Here is a 24,191-nt window from a genome sequence, read left to right on the forward strand (position 1 = left end):
ATTGAAATAAAATGATTTTTTCAGAATTTCTTTGATTTGAATATTTTTTGGTAATGCGTCATGTAGGTCTTAAATTTCAGTCTTTATGGTCTTAAAATGTCTTAAAAAGGTCTTAAATTTGACTTACTGAAACCTGCATAAACCCTGGTAGGGAATACAAGGACCACTCACACACTAGAAACAAAAAATAGAAATAAGAAATTTTAGGGAAAACCATAATCACAACTACATAGGGTGACCAGACGTCCCAATTTCCCTGAGACAGTTCCGTATTTCAGCTCTATTTTTAGTGTCACGTTTTCCATCTTTTCTAAAATTTCGTTGCTAATTAGGTGATCATCGAACGAGTAGTAGTAGGCCTATTAGTGTTCTGTCATGCAAGAACAGCCCAATCAATTCATTGTACAAACCCGATTCCAAAAAAGTTGGGACACTACAAATTGTGAATAAAAAAGGAATGCAATAATTTACAAATCTCATAAACTTATATTTTATTCACAATAGAATATAGATAACATATCAGATGTTGAAAGTGAGACATTTTGAAATGTCATGCCAAATATTGGCTCATTTTGGATTTCATGACAGCTACACATTCCAAAAAATTTGGGACAGGTAGCAATAAGAGGCCGGAAACGTTAAATGTACATATAAATTGGAGGACCAATTTGCAACTTATTAGGTCAATTGGCAACATGATTGGGTATAAAAAAGAGCCTCTTAGAGTGGTAGTGTCTCTCAGAAGTTAAGATGGGCAGAGGATCACCAATTCCCCCAATGCTGCGGCAAAAAATAGTGGAGCAATTTTAGAAAGGAGTTTCTCAGATAAAAAATTGCAAAGAGTTTGAAGTTATCTACAGCGCATAACATCATCCAAAGATTCAGAGAATCTGGAACAATCTCTGTGCGTAAGGGTCAAGGCCGGAAAACCATAGTGGATGCCCGTGATCTTCGGGCCCTTAGACGGCACTGCATCACATACAGGAATGCTACTGTAATGGTAATCACAACATGGGCTCAGGAATGCTTTCAGAAAACATTGTCGGTGAACACAATCCACCGTGCCATTTGCCACTGCCGGCTAAAACTCTATAGGTCAAAAAAGAAGCCATATCTAAACATTTCCTTGCATTTCCTTAAAAGACCTTGCATTTTCCAACATGACAATGTCAGACCACATACTGCATCAATTACAACATCATGACTGCGTAGAAGAAGGATCCGGGTACTGAAATGGCCAGCCTGCAGTCCAGATCTTTCACCCATAGAAAACATTTGGTGCATCATAAAGAGGAAGATGCGACAAAGAAGACCTAAGACAGTTGAGCAACTAGAAGCCTGTATTAGACAAGAATGGGACAATATTCCTATTCCTAAACTTGAGCAACTTGTCTACTCAGTCCCCAGATGTTTGTAGACTGTTTTAAAAAGAAGAGGGGATGCCACACAGTGGTAAACATGGCCGTGTCCCAACTTTTTTGAGATGTGTTGATGCCATGAAATTTAAAATCAACTCATTTTTCCCTTAAAATGGTACATTTTCTCAGTTTAAACATTTGATATGTCAACTATGTTGTATTCTGAATAAAATATTAAAATTTGAAACTTCCACATCATTGCATTCTGTTTTTATTCACAATTTGTACAGTGTCCCAACTTTTTTGGAATTGAGTTTGTAGAACAAAATTACCATCCATTCACAATTCGTTATTGATTAGTAAAGGCGGGATAGGTGGAATAACGCTGAATGACACTGAATGAAGCGCTACCTCTCTCGCGCACTCTCTTTCATTGCGCGCGATCAGTTCTCCTTGCACCTGAATGGTAAAATGCAAGTTGTCAAAATGTCCATCGTGACAGATACTCCTCACGTAAATACAGTCGGTTATCTCTTAAGTGGACATAAACAGGTGTGTGAAAACAGGATATTTTTTCATGAATTTGGTCTTAAAGGGACAGTAGCCTAATTAAATATTTTCCTGCCATTAATGTTAATAAAACTGAATCTGAAAAACATGTTTATTTAATTTGCAACGTATTTGTTGTATTGTTTGTTAATTTCTTTTTTATATAACAAAATTTATATACATATATCAAAAAAAAACGTGGTCGTATTGCCCACCCCTTGCTCAAACTTGTAGGGTGACCAGATTTCTCATGGTGGAATACATCCCATATTCCACCATGAGAAATCTGGTCACCCTACAAATACAAAATTTCTGTTTGTGTGTTTTCAGACAAAAGGGGTATAACCTCCTCAAAAGACCCCCAAAAGATTGAACTCTCTCAGCTTTCCTTTTTACTTTCTAACACACACACATTCGGTTTTCATGTTTTATGGGGACATTCCATAGACAGAAAACTTTCTGCATTTTTACATTTTCAAAAAACAACTTAGTATGGTTTATTAGCTGTTTTCCTTATGGGGGAAAAATCCCCACCAGGACATGTATTCTGAATATTGCTATTGGCTATATTCAAAATACTTGCCATCTTAATGGGGACGTTTTGTCCCCATAGGGTATACCTGAACAACACACACACACACACACACACACACACACACACACACACACACACACACAAACAACTATAACGTGAGGTCACCTGAGGTCAGTAGAGCAGAAATGATCCATCCACATCCAACAGAGCAACTACTAACACACATAACAATCATATATGAACATACTTTAAGTAAAAATGGCATAATTTAATAGTGAATAATAGTGTATATATAAATGTGACGTCACATGGCAATGCTGTGCCTCAATTGAGTTCCTTAATTATATTATTATATGTACAATACATTTTAAAATTTATATTCATTAAAGAATCCTGAAAAACTTTCTTAAACATTAAATCATCATATTAGAATGATTACTGAAGGATCATGTGACATTGAAGACTGGAGTAATGATGTTGAAAATACAGCTTTGCCATCACAAGAATAAATTACATTTTAAAATACGTTAGAAAAGAAAAGAGTAATTGTAAATTGTAATAATACTGTTTTTATTAAATTTTGATCAAATAAATGCAGAGATGTTTTTCAAAACATCAGAGATGTTTTTCAAAAGTGTTTATAGTAATATAACTAGCGTACAATTATGAATTGTATTTCATGTGTTCAGAATGCATGTGTATTTCATGTGTTCTATTCAGATGCAGTTAAATTCTAAAGGGAAGATATTCAATGGTTAGAAAAGAGGCTTATGTCCCTACAATACCTCACCTACATGAACTTTATCTTTCTCTCTCAATAAAAGAGGCCACTATTCATTATAAGTCATCTGAATTCTCAAGTTAGTCTGATATTACATCTCATGTTTGAGCAAAACTAGTTAAACTAAAGTCTATTAAACTTAGAACCATTTAGAACATAATTTAGATAACTTTTGAAACAATATTAATCCTGTGCTTTGTTTCAAACCTTTTGCATCTCAAAACATTATTATGTTATGTCAACAAATCATTGAAACATATGATCCATAAAAGGTGTAACCTAACACGTGAGAATTAGTTTTATATTTCAAACATCAGGGTGGAGTCCTTACAGAATTATAGAGTTGACGTTGTTCGAAAGCCAAGTGTGAAACCTCAGTTCCAGTTCTCCAGCATAGCATTTAGCATTCAGAGGGTTCAGAGTTTAGAAGAGGATGGAGAAGAGAGAGAAAGAGGGTCAGGTGAGCCAAGAGGGATGCTGATGGAAGATTAGAAAGATGAGACAGTTAAACCCTCATCCTCCCCCTGTCAAGACACATTCTGCATCATTTGTTTTGCTTTAATGTTCAGTGTAAAGTACGAGTCCAGTGTTGTGTGTGGGATTTACAAGCTATCAATTATGTGATCATGTTTTCTCCAAGACTTTCAATACATGCAGTCTGAAATCTTTTGTTATGTCAGATTATCTGATTGAAAGTTTTCTCTGTCATTAGGTCTAGGAGACACTCCTAGCGATCAGATAAATGACAGGAGATCAAATGCATCTCAAGTGCTCACATCCCAAATGTGTATGACCATTCAGGAAAAACAGACTCTTCAACAAGTTGTTCAAATGGCAAGGGTTGTTAAAAGGATAACTGCAATAAAACAAACCTCAGCACCAGTGCAAGTCCTTCCCATTGGGGTGAAAAGGTTATTCTTTTAAGTTGAGACAGTTTATTGCTTATCTGACATTGCTGATAAAAATAAAAGGGAGCCTGAATCTCAAAGTCATTTTATTCAAGCCACAGACATATTTGCAGACTAAAATAATCAATAAAAATCAGACTCTTAGACAAAAAGACAAGCCCATACCGAAAGCGTGAATTCTGAACCAGTTATGCTATTTTTTGAACTAATAAGTAACTAGATAAGATGGTTTGGGGTGTGAGTGTGTGCAATTTACATGTAGAACAAAATGTCAAAGTATCGTCAAGTTATGTTTACTACAGGCTTTATTTTACACATAAATTGAAAACCCCCATTATAAAACCCTATAGGAAAATCTTGAAGGAACCAGCGGCAAATTAGGCTGTGTCCGAAAACTTAGGCAGGTGACTTGTTACCTCACTTCCTTATCAGGCGATAACTTTTTAGGCTGCGTTTCGCACGAAGGTACCTCACAAAACTGGTTTACAGTTTAAAAATCCAGAGCCAAACAGAATACGCTTTGGTGATACACTCTAAAAAATGCTGGGTTAAAAACAACCCAAGTTGGGTTGAAAATGGACAAACCCAGCAATTGGGTTGTTTTAACCCAGCGGTAGGGTTAAATGTTTGCCCAACCTGCTGGGTAGTTTTATTTAACTCAACTATTGTTTAAAAATTACTGTATTGCTTAATTAAAATTAACCCAGAGTATGTTGGAAATTAACATTTATTAATGTTCAATGAATAATTATTAAACAAACATTTATTAAATTTCTTATTAATAAATTCATATTAATAAACTATTAAATTTATATTAATAAAATATTAAAGCTTATTAATAAACATTCACCTTTTGTCTATTATTGTTGTCTCTAATTGCATCTGGTTTTTTAATTTCCCAACTATTTTGGGTTCATTTTAAGCTAGCCATATAGCAATTTTTAAACAATAGTTGGTTTAAATAAAACTACCCAGCAGGTTGGGCAAACATTTATCCCAACCACTGGGTTAAAACAACCCAATTGCTGGGTTTGTCCATTTTCAACCCAACTTGGGTTGTTTTTAACCCAGCATTGTGTAACTAAGCAAATTACTACAATAGTATTTAATTACTACAGTAGTAATTTCTCACTAGAAATGGCATCAGTGATCATCTATGATGCCTTCAAAAATTGATCAGATGAAGGTATCTCAGGAGACAGGAAGTGAAGCTAACATTGGATTTGGACTTGCCTTTTTCCTTCCTACCTTGGAATGCATCCTCCGAAGGCAGTATTTTTAAGGTTTCGGATGCAGCATTAAGGCCAATTTATACTTCTGCGCCGAGTGTATGCCATAGTTTACATTGTAGGCTATGCACGTATAGTAGCTGACACTGTCATGGGCATTTATACTTCTGTGTTCTGTCTGCGCTTACACCGCCGAAACGCTAGTTGGCAGTGGGGTTTCTATGTTCCACTGAGTTGTTTCTTCACTACTGTTTTGAGTTTAGGCTACTACAAACAATGGCAACTGAAACTGAGTAGATCATGTTGGAGTTAGAGCTGATCTATGTTGAAAAACAGTTACTTTTAGTTTACAGTTACTCAAATTACTAAAACTAAAATGCAGAAACGACAGAATGTGATAGTAGGAGATGATATGTACAACCTGTGAACTGGTTGAGGCAGAAGGAGGCTGAATTTTCTGTGCTTGTCCGGCCACTGAGAGACATGGACAAGAAAATGCATTTCAGATATGCCGGAAATGCATAGGAGGAAATGTGATGCTACCATTCCGACCAATCATAGATCTTGCGGTCTGCGACTTGTAGTTACATTTCTGGGGAGGTGTGCATCAGGGTGCAGCATATATACAGCAACTATGTGTAGGCTACACCATACCTACCGCGTACACGCAACGCAGAAGTATAAATTGGGTTTTAGTTTTCTGGCTTCTGATGTCATATCTGCACCCCTCTATTACTTTAGTCAGAATAGCGGATACAAAACACGTGAGATGTCAGAACGTTGCTATGATTACAGTGTCAATCATTGCAGTTTCAAGAGTGAATTCTGTTCCTTACATGGAATGATAACTTGAAATTTTACAGTGTGTATGTGGCCATTGTCTTCAGCTTTGTGTAGGAAACTTTATTGTGTTTGAATTATTGGAACATTTATTCAAATAATCACAAGCTTCTGCCTAAATAGGTGTATTTTGTTGGCATGGTGATCTAACAGCTAGGTCATAGCCTGACCTGTTGTCGGTTGCAACGACAAACTCATTGTCTTGTTCAGCATCACTCTATGCTCAACCCTAAAGTGAGCAACTGTTGTTTCACTTTTGTCTTTCTTGTGTCAAACATTCACCTCTGTTCTGGTCTCAGTACAGTTCACCTCAGTAGAACTTAAGGTGTTTGATAAACAACTAAAAAAATAAGATTTTTTTAAATGTTTTTGAAAAAAGTCTCTTTATAAAAATACATTTTAATGCATTTTAAAATGTAGTTTATTCCTGTGATGGCAAAACTGTATTTTCAGCAGCCATTACTCCAGTCTTCAGTGTCATGTGATCCTTTAGAATCAATGAAATCAATGTTGAAAAGAGTGTTGCTTAATATTCTGTGATATATATATATTTAAGGGTTCTTTGATGAATAAAAAGTTCAAAAGAACAGCCTTTATTTGAAATACAAATCTCTTGTAACATTATAAATGTCTTTACCTTCACGTCTGATCAATTTAATGCATGCTTGCTGAAATATATTCATTTCTTTGAGAAAAACTGTACTGACTTTTGTAGTATTTTACAAGGTAGTATTGTGATGTATTTGGGGTCAACTTTACATGAACATCCAGACAGAACTACTACATCAACTTAGGACATCTCAAAATACAGCCAGTTGTGTTTGATAATTTGACTTTCTTGGATCTGTAAATCACTAAGTCAACTCAGGTTTACTAAAAATATCTTAAGACCACTAAATAATAAGAGATTTGTGCGCAGATTTATACGTTTTTTAGATTCTTTTTGGGATTAGAGTAGCATGATTTTTATGAAGCCCTACAGAGAACCAGAACAACTGAGATAATAAATCAATAAAAACATAAAACCTTAAATCTGGCGAATTACGTGGTCTGCCATACAAATGCATACTGTATGTCATGCATTTAACTGCACTGAATTCAGCTGTATGCCCTTTCTGCGAAATAAAACATTGTCTAACATTGTCTCGTCAAAAAAAAAAGTCTCATCATCATTACAGCTGTTTTGTTTTTACGATAATAAACTGCCATGAAAAAATCATTTTAATTTTTTTGGCCTAGATGTTTATCTTATGTTAGAGGTTTTCAGCTTTGCTTGGCATTCTGATACAGTTTCCACAGGTGCACCTACATAAAGTATAACAATGACTCTGCTATCACATCTTATAAATAAAGCATATAGAACTGTCCTACTCCAGTCGTGATTGCGAATCATTTCCTGGTTGATCCACTAATTGAAGGCCTCAATTGAACAGGCATGTTAAAGGGTTAGTTCACCCATAAATCAAGCCATCCTAGGTGTGTATGACTTCTTCTTTCAGATTAACACATTCAGAGAAATATTAATAAATATCCTGGCTCTTCCAAGCTTTACAATGGCATTGAAAAGGGGCTCCGATTTTGAAGCAAAAAAAAGTGCACCCATCCATCCATCCATCAGAAAAGTACTCCACACGGCTCTGGGGGATTCATAAAGGCCTTCAAAAGCGAAGTCAATTTGCACAGCATGCATACAGTCGTCTGCCGTAAGCTAGTTCTTTTATATTATACAGTTTTAAATATGGATATTTTACTAACAAAAACCCATCGGTTCACTCCAGAAGGCCTTTATTAACCCTCTGGAGCCGTGTGGAGTACTCTTACAATAGATGGATGTACAGTACAGTCCAAAAGTTTGGAACCACTAAGATTTTTAATGTTTTTAAAAGAAGTTTGGTCTGCTCACCAAGGCTACATTTATTTAATTAAAAATACAGTAAAAAAACAGTAATATTGTGAAATATTATTACAATTTAAAATAACTGTGTACTATTTAAATATATTTGACAAAGTAATTTATTTCTGTGATGGTAAACCTGTATTTTCAGCATCATTACTCCAGTCTTCAGTGTCACATGATCCTTCAGAAATCATTCTAATATGCTGATTTGCTGCTCAGGAAACATTTATGATTATTTTCAATGTTGAAAACAGTTGTGTACTTTTTTTTTTTTTTCAGGATTCCTCGATGAATAGAAAGTTCAAAAGAACAGTATTTATCTGAAATACAAAGCTTCTGTAGCATTTTACACTACCGTTCAAAAGTTTGGGGTCAGTAAGAATTTTTTATTTTTATTTTTTTGAAAAGAAATTAAAGAAATGAATACTTTTATTATGCAAGGATGCATTAAATCAATCAAAAGTGGCAGTAAAGACATTTATAATGTTACAAAAGATTAGATTTCAGATAAACACTGTTCTTTTGAACTTTCTGTTCATCAAATAATCCTGAAAAAAAATATTGTACAATTGTACAATTGTACACATTAAATGTTTCTTGAGCAGCAAATCAGCATATTAGAATGATTTCTGAAGGATCATGTGACACTGAAGACTGGAATAATGATGCTGAAAATTCAGCTTTGATCACAGGAATAAATTACTTTGTGAAATATATTCAAATAGAAAACCTTGAGGGTGAGTAAATCATGGTAATTTTCATTAGGGTTAGTGTGATTTTCAGTTTTGGGTGAACCATCCCTTTACATAACATGCAAGTTCCACTGAGGCTTTCAGCACCTAATAAACTGCAGTGTGTTTGCAGCTGAAGTGATATCAGCTGAATGTGTGATATCGCTCATATTTCAAACTGACCTGCCAGTCAGTTTTCCTCCGGTGTTTTTAAACAGTGAGAACATTATGCCCCTTCTTTTTTTCGTATTATATCTTTGGCTGACTTACATCCACATATTTTTTACTAAATGCCCAGGCAAATGACCCTAGAAGAGGAACACCGTAACCTAAACGCACACACACTGAACACACCCTCAGCAGTGTATTAAAGACAAAGACATCACTCCGGTCGTGCTCTGCTGCCTTTTAAGTCCTCCAGGAACTTTTCAATTCCTCACGCTCTGCTGCTCCTGTAGAACACTTCGTCTAGCAAAAAATTCAACCTGCAACTTTCCTCTCTTTACTACATCATATGATCTGCCCAGCAGCCAATCAGAGGCCTAGGAGGGGATTAGGTTATGGTTAGGCGGCCGGTCCATTGTGTTCGAGGGGAACTAAGTGGGCGAGTGGAGGTGTTGTCAGGCGCTGAGTGTCACCTGAGATCAGGTGTGTTCTCTGTGAAGTTTATGTTGTAGGTGCCAAACTGGGGGAAGGTATTAGGCATTCCACCGTAATCTGTCTTTTCATTGATCATATAATAGTTTCATTCGAATAAAGAGAAGAAATGAAACACAAGCACATAATCAGAGGCAGTGCACAGGGGCGGATTGCGTTTCGGTAATGCTCACATTCCACACTTAAACACCCTGTCTACACACATCTATACCTGCCAGAGGCCAACAGCAATTGCGTTATGCAAGAAAGAAAGGTGAAGTGAGTTGTTAAAAGTGGGTTAGAAATATATATTTTTTAAGTTTACCAGAGACATGCTCTGAGAAAAAAAAATGCTTTTGATTGTACATTGCATTATGTCTATACAGTACGGTTCAAAATTTAAGATACGTTCAAAAGGAAAGATTTCTTAATATTTTATAGATGTCTCGGTAGCACTTTATTTTACAGTCCTGTTCCCCATGTACATACTGTGTACTTATTATAGTAAGTGCAATAACTGGGTAATAACTAGGTACTAACCCTGAACCTACCCTTAAATTAACCCTAACGCAGGTAGTTACCTTATATTACCCAGTACTTTCTTAGATAGATGTAAGTGCACGTACTGTAAAATAAAGTGCAACCGATGTCTCTTATGCTTAACAGTAATATTGTGAAATATTATTACAATTTAAAATAAATTTAAAAAAATTAAATAGTGTATATCTTGTTTGAGATTAGTAATTTGACTCTTTAAGGCTAAACGTGTTTAATTGACATGCTTCGACCTCATTGTCTGTATAATGCGTTTAACCTTTTGTAAATGCATTGTACAAGTCAATATATTATTCGGCACCAGCAAAACAAGTTTGTCTGTTGAAATGGATTGGTTACTCAGATAGAATAAAGATTCCAGATTCCAATTTATGAATAATTTTATTTCAGATGTTATGTCAAAAGACAGTTATGCAAAAGTGGCACAAGGTTTCTAACATACCCTTAGAAATTACATAATGGCATTTTTCAGTTATAAGCTTTAATTTTAAGAGATGATATGAAAATGAAAATTTAACCTGATATATATGGTGCATTAGATACTGTACTTTTGCAGAGATTTACACAAAAAATCCAGAAAATGCACAGAATAAATAGAAAACTAACACTAACAACAAGTAACTCTGGTATTGTGGTTTAAATTCAAAAAGTAACATTACTTTTCTTGTTACTACAGTACTTTTGCAACTTCATGGAAGCTACATTGGAGCTTTTATAAATGGGATTTCTGCTCATCTTCTGGACTGGTTAAAACAATTAAACTGGCACCAACTTCGGCACAAATCTAAGAGGCACTTAATAATGGAAGGAGGTGCAAGTGACTGGAAATACTAAAGATGAAATCAGGCCTGGCAGTGGGAAAAGAGGGGGGACCATTAAACGGATGTTAGCGAGGCAAAGGGACGCTGCAGCACAGACACCGTCGGCGGTACTTTCATCTGTGCTGCGTCAGGTTCGGCCTGTGAGGGGGTCTGTATATATCCTGCCGAAACCAATATGGCTTTGCTCATGCCACACAAAAGGACCCCTGCTTAGGGCTGTCCTACATGTGCCTGTAGTGAAGAAAGGGGCGTTCGAGATCGGGCCGGAACATGGGCAGCCGCGGCGGGCGGGGATGCAGGAGAGAGCCCTGGGCTTAATTGGCAGCGTGTGCTCTGCTGGAGACCATTGTTCAGGTAAAAGAGGCTTAGCATCGCAGCACGCTAACAGTGCACAGAGTCTGCTTTGACACGTGTATGGAGCTTAATCTCATTGGAAGGGGGGCAATTTTCTCGATGGAGGGGGCTGGTAATAATGAGATAGGGTGAAGCAGGGAGGGGATGGAGGACCCCCATGAAGAAGTCAATGGCTCTGTTGACTTTGTTTTGACTTTACATCGACATGTGATTCTCAGTTAATTGGCCCGTCAGTGTTCCAGAGGCACTGCTCTTACTTACTGTGCAGCGAGTTTTATATCACAACACTACTTTACAAACTAGTTGATTTCGATCTCATTGGAAAGAAAAATTGTGAAACCTTTTAAATGTCTCAATTGTTTCTTCTAGACAGCAATGAGATTAAATAGAGTGCAAATGGAGATCTGTTAAACTGCTTCCTGTTTCATAGTTATTCTTCTGAAAACATAAAAGCACAGATATATCTTATCTAGAGTTCAAAAAAACATCTCAATGATATCATAAACAAAAGAAAGATGTTAGAACTGTTTTCAACATTGATAATATTGAGAAATGTTTCTTGCGCAGCAAATCAGTGCAACAGTCTTAGTCTGTTTAATTTCATTGTGTTCTCTGTCTTTATCCAGTTCTGTTTGCTACTCTGATCCCTTGGTTACTGATTACCTTCACCTGTTGTTCACTTAGTTACCTTTGTTATCTCTGTATATTTAAGCCGTCAGTTTCTTATATGCTATATTCTCAGATCGTTGTGTGCTCATTACAGCCACCACACATTACAGAACGCAGAACTTTTTTTGCTGCATTTTTCTTTTCTTTTTTGCCCACAATGTACTTACCAGCTGTCCAGTTGCTCTGTTTGGAGCAAGTAGATCGCTCACTTGAGGACCACACAAGGGACTTTTTATATCTGGCATGCCTCACTTACTATTTGGACTGCTCGATTTACATATTTTTCCACACCAGCCTCAGTGAGCAGTCCAAGGCATGCCTGCCCACGAATGGTCCTCGGGGGGGATTTCGCCACATTTGTGGAGTGGGTGCTGGTGAACAACGGACCAGCGTTTTATTATCTGCCCCACTTCAGATCCAGCCAGCCGCCTCCCACACACTGCATGGAGCCTACGCCAGAGCTCACCCCAGACAAAAAACTTGAGCATGCCGCGATGCCAACACCAGAGTGGATGGCTAAGACTATCATCGCCCCAGAATGAAAAGTCTGACCAGGCATAGGGCGGCGTCTGTCATTTTTGATGAGGATTTGAAAGAAGATTTTCCCCTTAGTCTAGTATCTCTGCTGATCCCACCCAGCTCCAAGTCTCCCCACTTTTCTACCAAAGCAAGCCAGTCCTCTGGTCCCACCTCTGCTGGTTCCCTTCAGTTTCTCGGCTCCTCCACTGTTTACTCCACTCTGCTCTGTGTGGAACTTCCTCAGGTCGTTCTGTCTCCAGTTATGCCTTGGCACTGGGATCACCTGGCTCTACCTCCAGCTTCCAAACTCCGTCACTCTACCTCAGCTCGAGCCTTGAGCCTTGGTCCTCAGTCACGTCGGCTCTACTTCAGTCCTCTGGCACCCTTTCTCCACCTCGTCGCTGTGGCTCCACCTTGGTCTCCAGATCGATCGCCCGGTCTCATCAGCTCTTCGGCTTCACCTGGGTCTTCACCTCCATCAGCTCCATGTCAGTCTGTCACCTGGGTCCACCTGCCAAGTCTCCACAATAGACTTTATTTTATGCCAAGTCTCCACAATAGACTTTATTCTAGCGCCATAACAGGTATGAAGGCGAGGCTGTGAAGGATAGACTTGGTGTGTTTTCAATTGCATCTACTGTAAAAAAGCTGTATAAAGCTACTAGATCACTTATAATTTTCCACAGCTCATGTTGTGTGGAGTTTTATGTCTACTGAAGTTTCTCGGAAAGATGATTTTGCAGTGTTTCGTCAACAGAACAATCCAAAAAACACTAAATAATAGTATAATCCACTGAAGACATGTACTGTATGTCTATCGCTTTCCTCTTTCTATCTATCTATCTATCTATCTATCTATCTATCTATCTATCTATCTATCTATCTATATATCTCTTCCTGCTTTCGTCTCCTTGCACCATTATCACCACCCTGGTTTCGCCCACCAGCCCCTCATCCTCCTCCAAAGCCCCCTCCCACCCTCCCTCCCTCCTCAGTTGGACTCTTATTGGCACGAGGATGTGTCTCTTAGTTCGAATATATACAAATGTCATTTACATATTTTAGTTTGTCGGGAGATTTTAAGCACCGTTTTTGAAGAGTATGCATGTGTGTACGTGCTCGAGAAAAATGAGAATTAGTCATCAGATGCCACGTCCGTAATTTATAGCAAAAAAAAAAAAAAAATGCATTAATTCATGCCCTGAATTAATTTTTTATCAGACAGGTGTTTCGTCCACACGGATCCTGCGTTTTCGAAAGGTGAAACCGCTATTTTTTGAAACCGGGTCCCAGAGTGGATAAATTTGAAAACGCCGTCTTTGCGTTTTTGTGTGGACGGGGCAATCCGTATGTTTTCTGAAACAATGATGTCATCACCCCACGTGTCGACCCTAGTCAGACACGTTAACACCACAAAACAGCACCAAAAACAGCAATAGCAGACTCTACATGCTTGTGTTCATGCTGCAGAAGCTACTGAACCAAAATAAAGTGTTATTTCTAAGCTTTGCTAAAGTTTGTATTCAGCGCGCAAGGTTTATGCGCATGCTCCAAGTCTTCTTCGTTGCTTTAAGTGCATTTCTGTGACAGAATTACAGCGCCACATAATGGTCTGGCATGTATATTACATCATTTTAAGTCGTTTCAGTGGTTTCGTTTTCGCAGATATTGTTTGAGACGGGGAAAAAAAAGATCGGTTTAGGGTAAGCTCCGGCTTCGTGTGGACGTAGCTTTAAACTCAAACAGATTCATTTAAAGAAGTTATTACTCCAGCACCTGCGTGACATCATCAAGTGGCTGAACGACAGGTTTGCGACTGTTTCGGGAAACAGTCATGACTAGCTAGTTGATTTGTTCATTGATGCATGGTACTATGGTAGTGAAGCAGCGAGTTACATTGTTGTATGGGAATGCACCCCAGACCCCTAAGTTACTGGTTACATTCACCTGTTGTTTATTTAGTTATTTTGTTAGTATATTTAAGCCCTCAGTTTCTTGTGTTGATTGTTCCTTGTCATATTAGTATTACGTGGTTGTGTTTTATTATTACTCCTGATTTTCTAAAGTGTGTCCCTTTTGGATTTATTAAAGTCTCTTAAATATTAAAATAGAAAACGAGTTATTGTAGTAATATTTCACATTATTACTGTTTTTACTGTATTTTTAATCAAGATTTGTCTTGGTAAGCATAAGAGACTATAAAAAAAAGATTATGACAAACTTTTGAAAGTTAGAATATACATTTTGAAAATACACAAAGAATGTATCAAAATGTGCTCAGATTAGCCATCTTACCAAAGTTTCCAACCAAATCTCATTATGAATTCAAATATTTCTTATGGATTTCATCCAAGACCAGTTTTAGGAAAAACATCTGAGACAAAGTCTCCTGCATGAAACCAAAACCTGATCAAAAAACTTTTCCTTTGGGATGATATTTTGATGCTTAACATATACATACATAGTTTTATACCATGGTATTTACTTCAAAGACTATGGTACATGTACAAAATACTATGTTTTCTTTACAGATTTATGTCTTGTTATCATCTTGCACACATATAACTGCTTAATGAGCTTTTTATAATTTATCTTGGTGAGTTTCAAGACTTTACCTTCATGTATGTGGGTCCCAACACTCACAAACAAATGCACACACACACACACACACACACACACACACACACACACACACACACACACACACACACAAACATTTAGCCTTTAACTAGTTTAGCGACCGCTTAACATATCTAACAGGTTGCAAGCCCCCATGTGTCCAGTTTGTTGGCCAACAAATCCTGAGCAGCAGTGGCTGGTTATTAGAGCACTCGGTGGGGAGCTGCACAAGAAAAAAGGGCCGGGACTCAGAGACAGCTGGGCCGGGGGCAGAGGGGTTAGACGCCCAGGTATCTCCACCTGTACCATCATCACTGGCCCTGAGAGAAGGCAATTAATTCTCCAACTGCTGAAAGAGGGAGGGAGAGAGTGGTGTCTATGGTGGTGGGGGTCAGATGGTGTGTGTGTGTGAATGAAAAGAGGATGAATTATTATATTTGAGTGTTTAGTGAAGTGCATATCAATTCATACCAGTTCTGTATAAACTTAAGGGACTTGGGATATGTCTAAATGAGCCACAACGGGTTTTGTATGTCGTGGTGAAGACTTTTGATTTCTTAAGCCCCCTGACCCTCCTCTTCACTCCCACTGTCTGTGCTGTGTCAGCAGGGGTCATACACACCCACACACACACACTCTTTGTTCCTATACATTCTCCTCTTATACATTAACATTCATTTAGCCGACACATTTATTCAAAACAATATGAAATGGGAAATGCAACAACAAACATTCAGACAGTATAATCCATCATGGAATCAATACAAACCTCCATAGCTAGTACTTGACATAACAATTTAACATGTCCATCAAAAACCATATTACACCATATTAGTTGACAGATTACATTGTATGTTTGTACTTTCAAAAACAGCAGTTTTTTCTTTTAAGAATAATTCAGATGCTAGTTTGTGAGTTGAGTCAAATGATCATAAGTTTCATATATATATATATATATATATATATATATATATATATATATATATATATATATATATATAATATGAAACTTATGATCATTTGACTCAACTATATAATATATATATATATATATATATATGAGTGTGTGTGTGTGTGTATGTGTGTGTGTATATAGTGATAATTTGTCATAGTTAAATGCAGAAAGTTACTTTTAAAAGTAATGCCTTACAATATTGCATTACTCCCTAAAAAATTAACTAATTGTGTACAGTTGCTTTTTATGAAAAGTAATGCATTACGTTACTTTTGCGTTACTTTTTCTCACATGGGCTGGGCTTGCTTGTTTGTTTTTTAATAACAACAAAAAAGCTATATTTTTTGGCAAATGTTAAGGCCCTTTCACAACAAAAATGAAATGACTTAGCATAAAGTGCAAGGAAATGTACATTTACGCCTGTACAGTAGAGGGCGCAGCTCAAACAATCCTTTCAGCTGTGCTGCCATTCTGGATTATAGAAGAATATGATACAGAAGTAAGTTCAACTCTCTTTTTTCTAAATCTAATTTAAAGTCATTTTTGCTTATTAGTATGGTTGAATTAGATCACTGAAGGTCAGCAGTAAAGACGTTGGTTAATAAAGTGAGATTAAATACATAAAGTATATTTCTGTAATTTAATATAGTTAATTATTACAGGTTTGCGTAAAATTCTGAGTTTGCATTTCACTGTTTTTATTCATTTTGAGGACTACAGGATTTTTTTGTGCAAGTGAGATGAGTAAAAACATGTTCATGTTTAGCCTAGAACTACAATAACCATCATGTTCACACAGCGCACACAACGTCTCTGCACTTTATGTCTCTCAACATGGTGACAGGAGAGCTGTCAGTCAGTTTTTTGTTTAATACTTCATATGCTTTTACACAAGTTACATAAGCCTGATTCACACACTTACAAAAGTGAAAGCATTTTCTCTTTCATTCACTGCTTCAGCATAGTTGATATTTAGCTCATCAGACATAATTCATGCTAAGGAATCAGTGTTCATTCATCTAAAAAAAGATAGCTGTAAAACCAGACCTGTCAACAGACAGAATGTTAGGCCTGCAAATGTCAGCTCTGCCAGCAGACAGATTGATAAACAGTCAAAGCAGCTGACAGCAAAGGACAGAGGCTGTTTAATAGAGGTAGGTGGAGAGTGACAAACTGCCATTCATGTCATAATGAGGCACCTGACAACAGCTCCGCTCTTAATTACCCAAGCTGCCACCTCTGAGTTTAGTTAGCACATAGAGGGGTGCACGAACACACACACCCATTTCACACTCTTCAAAAGCGGGCTTTCTTCAATAGACTCCCGCATTTTCTACCAGACACACTTAAAGTAATATATTCTATGGTTTGTGTTCTTTATATATGTATTGAAGAGTGCCTTTTCCAAGTCATGGGTTCATTAAATACACACACAAAGTGTGTACATTGACTGGACCTCATCACTTTATAGGATGTTACATAACCTCAAAGTTCACGTCCTGAAGCAGCATTCATGTGAAAGATTATCAAAATGATCATCCGTCATTCTGATGAAGCTTCACTGTACTTACAGTACCTAAAGTTTGGGGTTGGTAAGATTTTTTCTATGTTTTTGAAAGTTTCTTATGCTCACCAATGCTGAATTTATTTGAAAATACAGTAAAATTGTGATATATTATTATAATTTTTAAATGTTTTCTATTTAAAATGAAATGTATTCCTGTGATGCAAAGCTGAATTTTCAGCATCATTACTCCAGTCTTCAGTGTCACATGATCCTTCAGAAATCCTTCTAAAATGCTGATTTTGTGCTCAAGAAACATTTCGTATTATTATCAATGTTGAAAACAGTTGTGCTGGTTAATATTTTTGTGGAAACCATGATACATCCAAAGAATTGTATTATTTTCTGACATTATGAATGTGTTTGCTGCCACTTTTGATCAATTTAATGCTGCATCCTTGCTGAATAAAAGTATTAATTTCAAAATAAAAACGTATTAACAGAAATGTATTGCTCGCGTTTGCAGGTTATGACAAGAAACATCAGCAATGTTTCAGAAAAAAAAAAAAAAAGATAAGCTGTGACATCAATATATCACTCAGGTTGCCTGTTACTCATACATAAGATTGGTGAATTGTTTTCCATTTCTCCAATGCTTCATTTGAGTTCACCCCAACTGTTACTGGGTTTCTATATCACTGGAATCAGGTGAGAGAGGACTAGGAGAGAAAGACAGAGAGTGCGAGTGATCCTGGACAGAGGTTTCAGGTGAAATGACCTGTTTAATTGGCAGTTATAGTGTATTTGAATAAACACTATCACCATATCCGTCCTCTCCTACCTCCGCCTCTCAGCTCCTTTCTACAGACAAGCAAAGCTGCTCCCGAAACCTACACAAAGTCATTTTAAAACCCTGCAATTAGTGCCCACAGGCCCCATATATCCAAATTGGGACACATACATACCATAGACTCCATAAAGACACTATAGACTAAACCAAACCCAAATCTCTACTTCTAAAAGAAAACATTTTGCATTTACAGAATTAAATACATTTTTATGAATTATTTTTTACAATTAGACACATTCTCGGACGTCCCAAAATTAAGTTTTGTTATATTTTTGCAAATTAAGACCATTTGTATCCAAATTATAGCATAAAGACAGCAGCAGCCTACCTTCTTTCTAACTGTAAAAGTCCTTAGTTAATCTTCAATGTGTTTTTTAAAAATGCAATTACCCAATAAACACTGCATTTAAATACATTTTGCAACCCAATTACACTAATTTAGTCTAGCAAAATAAGGTTTCACCCTAAAGTCAATCAGTGCTGTGTAACTGAAATGTCAAAATATAAGAATGCTTTCAACTATCAAAGAACTCGTTACTATTCTGTTCAATTAGTTTTTCTTTCTTATTAAACAAAATGTTTAATTTTGACATAATTTTAAGAGAAATATTCACCATTAAAATGAACACTTGCACCAATCACATAGTAAATGAACTTTAAGTTCAAAATATTCTTATAAATCGTCAACATGTCAAAATGTTCTGCTCATCATCACATTAATAATGCCTTTAAAAAGTGAGTCCATGCAGCATTCTGACAGCATGTTAGGAAAAATACCCCCATAGCAGCACTTATATGTATTTATTCACATATCACCCCTTAATTAAGTTAATTTCTGACATCTGACCTGTATAAAGTTAATATTTGGGCTATTTACTTTGATATATCAGCAAGTTTCATCAGCAAATCTATTTCTAGACAGCTGCCTTTGGTGATGTCTTCCAAATGAAGTGCAAAGTACAAAAAGCCAGGTGAGTATTAAAATTACAATCTTTCAGTTCTTTGGGGGAAAAACACAGACTGACAGAAATGACAAAAGTATGTTAATGTGTCACTCTGTGGTATGCACCTTTCATTTAACTCTGAGAGGGGGTCATGAGCATGTCCTTTAGCTCGTTTGGTTAAATTAATTCATCATGCTTCTAAACTATCAGTTGAGGAATTATACATTAACCCACCGGACAGCGCACAGCACCCAGATGCTCAGAGGAACCATCTACCTCTCCATCCTAAAGCGATAAAACCTTGTGCGTGTTGCATTACATACTACAATCACGCCTCTTGAGGTGAACAAATCACGCGCATTGCCTTCTGCTCGAGCACTCGCTCATTGCGCATCTGCGATCCAACAGTTGAAAGTGTCACGTCACTAATCTGACAGCTTCACGCCGAATCAGGTTGCTGCTGCGCTCTGGAGAGCCGCGCTTGAGCGAGCTTCAAAGCAGTTTGAATGAAGTTTAGAGCACTTGCTTCTCTAGGTCTTTGGAGAGCTCGCACCTACCCGTGTCACCCTGCCCCAAGAGTTGGTAAGTGTTTCTAATACTAAATATTCTGATTATTGGGTAACCAAATATTTCTGTCACCTGTTATTTTAAAACATTTTATTACTTGAGGATCCTCATGGTGAGCTGGCTTTACGCGCACCTGTCAGTTGGTGTTTTATCAGGTCTCCATGTGCATCTTGATGTTTAGATGTGTCTGATAAATTGACAGTTATTTGACGTGCTTAATTAGCACACAAAAGCAATGCCAGCGCCAATAATGAAGCAATAGAGTAGCCTAGTTTGTTGCAGTGAGCGCAACACGTGGGTACTGTGAGGGCATAATGATTGTCAATTTCAATAAATTATTGAATGATGGCGCAGAAGATGGAAAGTCTTGCTCTGGTTTAGTTGAGGTTTTTGCCTCTGTTTTTAAGTGCAATGAACTTTTCACTGCAGGCTGTACATTTGGCACCAGTTGAAAGGTATGGTGTAAAAACAAGTAACCTATATGATACATAATAACAGCGTTTTTTTTTTTGGTGTTGGTGTCTTTTTTTAAAGTGGTCGCGACATGATTAAATATGCAAATAAATAATTGTCGTCTCTGTTATGATGGATTTTGTAGAGCACCATGCTGTCCTGCCAAGATCTGAGCTTTGCAGGAGGGCAGCGCTATGAGTACTCCGCCTCGACGTCAGCTGATGGTAATGTTGACGTTTCCACAGCGACGCTCGTCTCCCTCTGGGACGCCGGTCCCCTGGACAACGCTGCCCGCCAGCACGAGCCGCCGCGGCGGGGTAAGTCCTGCAATATGCCGGGATCAGCGGCGCGAGAGGCTTCCCGCCTTGGGAAACTGGAATTTTTCCATCTCGGACCTTTTTTTTTTTTTTTTTTTTTTTTTTTTTTTTGTGCTTTGTTAGAGTAGCAATGGACTGTGGAGTATCTGGCCACCTCCAAAGTGTTAGTTCTTTTGGGATCCTTCTTTTGTTTAAGTTTAAGTATTATTTATTTAATTTATTTTATTTTTTTATTATTATTATTATTTATTTTTTTTTCACTTTTCAGGTTGCAATTATCCCTAGACTATTACTAATCAAGATAATGACATTTATTTCAAATGTACCATAGATTCACTGCCTGTGTCTGAGCATGGATTGGGACATCAACCCACCTGGCCTGATCAACTGTCACCTCAACTTCAACGAAACAAGCAGGTATTTAAAAAGATCATATTCTAATTACTCAACCAAAGCTGTTGACATACTGTTAATGATAGTAAAAACATTCCCCCCTCACCCCACCCCACCATAAAGCTCCAAGACACCCTAATGCAAAGAGAAGAAGAGCTGGCAAGACTTCAAGACGAGAACAACAAGCTCAAAGAGTTTTTAAACTCATCATATGTGAAGTCTTTGGAGGAAAAAACTAAGGTAAGAAATCTCACAACACTGAATTATCACAGTTCAGGGTTGCCAGGTCTGCACAACAAAACCCACCCAAGCATGGCCAAAACTAGTGTTCCGGGAGATAAAAATCTTGTTCTGGGGGGAAAATCGCTTCAACTCATGGACTAAAAAAACAGCACACGGCAACAGTGTAAAAGTGGCCCGTTTTCGTTGGAAAACCGCAGACCTGGCAACACTGTCATAGTTGGATCTGTAAACTAAGGTGATGTGTGTGATTTTTTTTTCCCCATATTGAAATATTTCTCCTAATCCAATTGAAACAAAGAAGGGTCATCTACAAAACTAATATATATATATATATATATATATATATATATATATATATATATATGTTTTCTTTGTGTGCTTAAAGGGTTCGTTCACCCAAAAATAAAAATTCTGTCATTTATTACTCACCCTCATGCTGTTCCACACCCGTAAGACTTTCGTTCATCTTCGGAACACAAATTAAGATTTTTTTTTTTTTTTAAATCCGATAGCTCCGTGAGGCCTCCATAGCCAGCAATGACATTTCCTCTCTCAAGATCCATTAATGTACTAAAAACATATTTAAATCAGTTCATGTGAGTACAGTGGCTCAATATTAATATTATAAAGCGACAAGAATATTTTTGGTGCGGCAAAAAAACAAAATAACGACTTATTTAGTGATAGCCGATTTCAAAACACTGCTTCATAAGCTTGTGAGCGTTATGAATCTTTTGTGTCGAATCATGATTCGGATCGCGTGTCAAACTGCTGAAATCACGTGACTTTGACGCTCCGAACCGCTGATTCGACACGCTGATTCACAATGATCTAAAGCTTCCTGAAGCAGTGTTTTGAAATCGGCTATCACTATATAAGTCGTTATTTAGTTTTTTTTGGTGCACAAAAAATATTCTTGTCGCTTTATAATATTAATATTAACCCAATGTACTCACATGAACTGATTTAAATATGTTTTTAGTACCTTTATGGATCTTGTGAGAGGAAATGTCATTGCTGGCTATGGAGGCCTCACTGAGCTATCGGATTTCAACAAAAATATCTTAATTTGTGTTCTAAAGATTAACGAAGGTCTTACGAGTGTGGAACGTTATGAAGGTGAGTAATAAATGACACTATTTTATTTTTGGATGAACTAACCCTTTAAGTGTCCTTAGGCTATGAAAAGCAAATTAAAAATAAAGCTCAAGCATTTAAAGCGACAAATGAAATAACAATGCATGTTTACAATACGCTTTGGTTTGACTATCTTTATAGTTGTGGCTCTTGGTGTGAATGGCCCTTTACTGTCGCTCATGTCAGATCTTTCCTCAAAATACATGTACAAACAACTTCTTTCACATTAATTTTACCGCTTTCTCCCTTCTTCAAACTGCAGAAACTTATTTCTAACCACAAGGTTCCAGATGGGTCAAGACACCGGAAAAGAACACATGGTGATTTCCAGAACCTGAGCCAGTTGCTTCACAGCGGCGAGGGGAAACGGACCTGCCGCAATCTCTCTTTGGAGTTTTGTTCTGCAGAAGAGCTGGCGGCCACCCCACCTCTAGACTCATGGATACTAGAGACTCTCGGTCTGCAAGACGAGAACACCGTCGACCCAGCCCGAAGTTTCAACACTCCTTCTTTCATCTGTCCGCTTCCTACAGAAGATCATTACAGTACGGCAAATGTTGACATTGGCTTCAGCCCTAATGCAGAGACACGCTGCGACTACAGCAGCATCATAGACTCATCCAGCAACTGCAGTCTTGACACCTCCAGTGGCTATAGCACCTCCCAGAGCTTGGGTTCAGATTATTCAACTGTTGACCCCACAGCTCTGTACACCATCACATCTACAGGGTCGCTAGTCAGCTCTCCACCAGCGATGACCACAGCTCAACACTTCACGCCACCACGAGCTGCCTCCACTCCATATCGGCCCCAGGATATAAGCCCTGGTCCATACTTCAACACACCAGGCTGTGGTTCCTCCAGTCCACCAGGGGGCGACGGTCAACTTTTCTCCACACCTCGTATGTCACGTTGCAGGACAGATTTAGCATTTAGCATGTCACTAAGTCCACAAAACAGTGTAAAGACGCACAGTTTCCCTCAAGGACAAGCTTTCACACGCAGAGATGCACAAGGGGGGTGGAACTTCACCTGGGTGCCTAAACAATGTTCCTAGAGACATTTTTGAGGATTTTGGGAGAACAACAGACTTTTTAGCCATTTTTGAGGACTGATAACCCAATACGCCCCATAAGTGCAACTACTCTTCATTTTTTTTTTTTTTAATTTACGGGTTTTATATATACATATATTTTATCATTTTATAGATTTGTGATTTTATTATGTCATTTATGAATTTGTATATAATGTTTTTATTCATTGTGATTGAAAGACTTTGATGTTAAATGCAGGATCATGACTGAATTCATTAAAATCACATGTTTTTCCGTAATTATTTTTTTTTGTTACTTTCAAATTTTACAAGAAAACATTTAAGATTCGTCCAATTAAATTAAGATTGTCACCACACACCTTGATGTTACAAAGCTAAGTAATACACAAACACAGCATATGTCACTAACTCTAAGACACCTGGAACAAAAACAGTTCACATATGTCTTCCATTGAAAATACTAGCTCACCTTAACAGAACAATTGTCTCTTTAATTGTGAACTGATGCATTGTAAGTATCAATGTTGTGATTCCCAAATTTCCTTGCGCTACACTGTTAGCCCTAACCTGTCATTCTCACAGCTGTCCCGCTTCCCTTCCCTCCTTCCCCTATCACTTTCCCTCCCTCTGTTTCTCTCCGGTACGTCTTCTCCTTTCTCCCGCCTCTGTGAGACAAAAGAGAGGGCCGGCTGGTCTCGAGGGAGACTTCCTCCCCGACCCGCCTTGCAGGTCTGAGACCCCCATGGGGGTCCAACATGGGATACTTACACCCC

The 24,191-nt window shown here is 37.6% G+C and overlaps 1 protein-coding gene across 1 annotated transcript; it reads left to right on the forward strand.

The window, feature by feature from the left end:
• Window positions 1-20,425: 20,425 nt before the first annotated feature.
• On the forward strand, window positions 20,426-23,421 carry gmnc (geminin coiled-coil domain containing). The gene is made up of 4 exons (XM_067366429.1): window positions 20,426-20,591; window positions 20,923-21,008; window positions 21,108-21,224; window positions 22,627-23,421. Exons 1-4 carry the CDS (start codon window positions 20,426-20,428, stop codon window positions 23,419-23,421), a joined length of 1,164 nt encoding a protein of 387 aa, XP_067222530.1.
• Window positions 23,422-24,191: the final 770 nt, after the last annotated feature.

The sequence above is a fragment of the Chanodichthys erythropterus genome, chromosome 17 (assembly GCF_024489055.1).
Source record: "Chanodichthys erythropterus isolate Z2021 chromosome 17, ASM2448905v1, whole genome shotgun sequence".
Lineage (NCBI taxonomy): Eukaryota > Metazoa > Chordata > Actinopteri > Cypriniformes > Xenocyprididae > Chanodichthys > Chanodichthys erythropterus.